The sequence below is a fragment of the Chiloscyllium plagiosum genome, unplaced genomic scaffold (genome assembly GCF_004010195.1).
Source record: "Chiloscyllium plagiosum isolate BGI_BamShark_2017 unplaced genomic scaffold, ASM401019v2 scaf_70356, whole genome shotgun sequence".
Taxonomy (NCBI): Eukaryota; Metazoa; Chordata; class Chondrichthyes; order Orectolobiformes; family Hemiscylliidae; genus Chiloscyllium; species Chiloscyllium plagiosum.
In genome coordinates this window covers 105-3999 of record NW_025193747.1, presented here as the reverse complement: position 1 = coordinate 3999, position 3895 = coordinate 105, and the positions used below count along the sequence as shown (strand labels likewise).

The 3895-nt window shown below is 52.8% G+C and overlaps 1 protein-coding gene across 1 annotated transcript; it reads right to left on the bottom strand.

The window, feature by feature from the left end:
• Positions 1–2265: 2265 nt before the first annotated feature.
• LOC122545772 (RAS guanyl-releasing protein 2-like) lies at positions 2266–3434 on the bottom strand. Its single transcript, XM_043684690.1, has 2 exons — positions 3005–3434; positions 2266–2409 (listed from the first exon to the last, which is right to left on the bottom strand). The coding sequence occupies exons 1-2, from the start codon at positions 3281–3283 to the stop codon at positions 2281–2283; spliced, it is 408 nt and encodes a 135-aa protein (XP_043540625.1). The 5' UTR covers positions 3284–3434; the 3' UTR covers positions 2266–2280.
• Positions 3435–3895: the final 461 nt, after the last annotated feature.

The following is a 3895-nucleotide window of genomic DNA, read 5'->3' as shown; positions in this document are numbered from 1 at the left end:
ACAACATTTAAAAGGCACCTGGATGGGGACATGACTAGGAAGGGTTTGGGGGGATATGGGCTGGGTGCTGGCAGGTGGGACTGGAGTAATTTCGGATATCTGGTCACCATGGATGAGTGGGACCGAAGGGTTTGTTCCCATGTTGTACACATCTATGGATCTATGAGTCAATGTTTGACCAAAACATTTCAATGAATACTCAAGGTGTTCATCATGGAGGACTTACAATGTCCATTCAGAGAGAGACAACGCCCTCTGGACCCTGTCTCTGATCGGTGAGGTGTTCTATAGGCTCTGATCGGTGAGGTGTTCTATAGGCTCTGATCGGTGAGGTGTTCTATAGGCTCTGAGCGGTGCAGTGTTCTTTAGGCTCTGAGCGGTGCACAGCTCTATAGGCTCTGATAGATGCACAGTTCTATAGTCCCTGATCGGTGCACTGTTCTATAGGCTCTGATCGGTGAGTTGTTCTATAGGCCCTGATCAGTGCAGTGTCCTATAGGCTCTGATCGGTGCACAGCTCTATAGGCTCTGATCGGTGCAGTGTTCTATAGGCCCTGATCAGTGCACTGTTCTATAGACTCTGATCGGTGCACAGTTCTATAGGTTCTGATTGGTGCGGTGTCCTATAGGCTTTGATTGATGAGGTGTTCTATAGGCTCTGCTCGGTGCACAGTTCTACAGGCTCTGATCGGAGCATAGTCATATAGGCTCTGATCAGTGAGGTGTTCTATAGGCTCTGATCGGTGCACAGTTCTATAGGCTCTGATCGGTGCATAGTCCTATAGGCTCTGATCAGTGAGGTGTTCTATAGATTCTGCTCGGTGCACAGTTCTATAGGCTCTGATCGGTGCATAGTTCTATAGGCTCTGATCGGTGAGGTGTTCTATAGGCCCTGATTGGTGCACAGTTCTATAGGCTCTGATCGGCGAGGTGTTCTATAGGCTCTGATCAGTGCACAGTTCTATTGGCTCTGATTGGTGAGGTGTCCTATAGGCTCTGATCGGTGCACTGTTCTATATGCTCTGTTCAGTGAGGTGATCCATAGGCCCTGATCGGTGCCGTGTTCTATAGGCTCTGATCACTGCAGTGTTCTATAAGCTCTGATCGGTGAGGTGTTCTATAGGCTCTGATCGGTGCAGGCCTCTATAGGCTCTGATTGGTGCATAGTTCTATAGACTCTGATCGGTGAGGTGTTCTATAGGCTCTGATCGGTGAGGTGTTCTATAGGCTCTGATCGGTGCAGGGCTCTATAGGCTCTGATCGGTGCAGGGCTCTATAGGCTCTGATTGGTGCACAGTTCTATAGGCTCTGATCGGTGAGGTGTTCTATAGGCTCTGATTGGTGAGGTGTTCTATAGGCTCTGATTGGTGCACTGTTCTATAGGCTCTGATCGGTGAGGTGTTCTATAGGCTCTGATTGGTGCACTGTTCTATAGGCTCTGATCGGTGAGGTGTTCAATAGGCTCTGATTGGTGCACTGTTCTATAAGGCTCTGATCGGTGCGGTGTTCTATAGGCTCTGATCGGTGCACTGTTCTATAGACTCTGATCGGTGAGGTGTTCTATAGGCTCTGATCGGTGCGGTATTCCATAGGCTCTGATCGGTGCGGTGTTCTATAGGCTCTGATCGGTGCGGTATTATATAGGCTCTGATCGGTGCGGTGTTCTATAGGCTCTGATCGGTGCAGTGTTCTATAGGGTCTGATTGGTGCACTGTTCTATAAGGCTCTGATCGGTGCAGGGTTCTATAGGCTCTGATCGGTGTGGTGTTCTATAGGCTCTGATCGGTGCACTGTTCTATAGGCTCTGATCGGTGAGGTGTTCAATAGGCTCTGATCGGTGCACTGTTCTATAGGCTCTGATCGGTGAAGTGTTCTATAGGCTCTGATCACTGCAGTCTTCTATAGGCTCTGATCGGTGAGGTGTTCTATAGGCTTTGATCGGTGAGGTGTTCCATAGGCTCCGATCAGTGCACAGTTCTATAGGCTCTGATCGGTGAAGTGTTCTATAGGCTCTGATCGGTGAGGTGTTCTATAGGCTCTGATCGGTGCAGGGTTCTATAGGCTCTGATCGGTGCAGGGTTCTATAGGCTCTGATCGGTGCAGTGTTCTATAGGCTCTGATCGGTGCAGGGTTCTATAGGCTCTGATCGGTGCACTGTTCTACAGGCGCTGATTGGTGCACTGTTCTATAGGCTCTGATCGGTGCAGTGTTCCATAGGCTCTGATCGGTGCAGGGTTCTACAGGCCCTAAGCAGTGCACAGTTGAACAGAACCCCGTTCCCTAGGCTCCTACCTTTACGACATCGGGGCTGACGTAATGGTAGGTTTCCTTCAGGCGGGAGATGGCGCTGTGACTCAGCCCACCGATCACTGCCATCAGAGTGTTGTAATTCTGGAGCTGGAGCAGTCTCTGCAAGGGACAGAAAACATAGGGAGCTTTACTCTGTATCTAACCCCGTGCTGTCCCTGTCCTGGGGAGTGTTTGATGGGGGACAGTGTAGAGGGAGCTTTACTCTGTATCTAACCCCGTGCTGTCCCTGTCCTGGGGGGTGTTTGATTGGGGACAGTGTTGAGGGAGCTTTACTCTGTATCTAACCCTGTGCTGGCCCTGTCCTGGGGAGTTTTTGGACGGGGGGGACAGTGTAGAGGGAGCTTTACTCTGTATCTAACCCCGTGCTGGCCCTGTCCTCGGGAGCTTTTGGCCGGCGGGACAGTGTAGAGGGAGCTTTACTCTGTATCTAACCCCGTGCTGTCCCTGTCCTGGGGAGTGCTTGATGGGGGACAGTGTAGAGGGAGCTTTACTCTGTATCTAACCCCGTGCTGTCCCTGTCCTGGGAGGTGTTTGATTGGGGACAGTGTAGAGGAAGCTTTACTCTGTATCTAACCCTGTGCTGTTCCTGTCCTGGGGAGTTTTTGACGGGGACGTCATGTGCCTGATTGGTCAGAAGTCTCCCGCGCTGGGCCCCTGACCTTTGACCCGTGCCCTTCGCATTGGGTTGCCGTACCTGGGCGACGTGGACGAATTTGGTGATGACCTCTGCCCTCTGTTGCGGGGTGCGCATGCTCAGTACCATCATCTGGACCCACTGGGACACGCTGTTGAACAGACTGATGAACCTCTCCAGGATAGGGTTATCCTTGGTGCAGCCATGTTTGGCAAAACTCTGGTAGTCCCTGAACTGCCAATGAGAAAGGACGGAGAGGATTGCGGAGGAAGAGAATTCGACTGAGAGATTGAAGAGAAATCTCACACTGCTCACATCACCCATCCCAACCCGCAGCATGCCCGCTCCGCCAACGGGACATTTTTACGAGGAAGTGCCCACCTCATCAGCAGAGTGCTTTCTTTCCATTCACCACTCCCCCAACCAGAGCCCACCCACCGGACAGATATTTGTGCATATTTCAACACTGTCAGAGGGTCAGTGCTGAGGGAGTGCCGCACTGTCGGAGGGTCAGTACTGAGGGAGCGCCGCACTGTCGGAGGGTCAGTGCTGAGGGAGTGCCGCACTGTCGGAGGGTCAGTACTGAGGGAGTGCCGCACTGTCGGAGGGTCAGTACTGAGGGAGCGCCGCACTGTCGGAGGGTCAGTGCTGAGGGAGTGCCGCACTGTCGGAGGGTCAGTACTGAGGGAGCGCCGCACTGTCAGAGAGTTTGTACTGAGGGAGTGCCGGACTGTCGGAGGGTCAGTACTGAGGGAGCGCCGCACTGTCAGAGAGTCAGTGCTGAGAAAGTGCCGCACTGTTAGAGGGTCAGTACTGAGGGAGTGCCGCACTGTCGGAGGGTTAGTACTGAGGGGGTGGGCACTGTCGGAGGGTCAGTGCTGAGGGTGTGCCACACTGTTGGAGGGGCAGTACTGAGAGAGTGCCGCACTGTCAGAGGGTCAGGACTGAGGG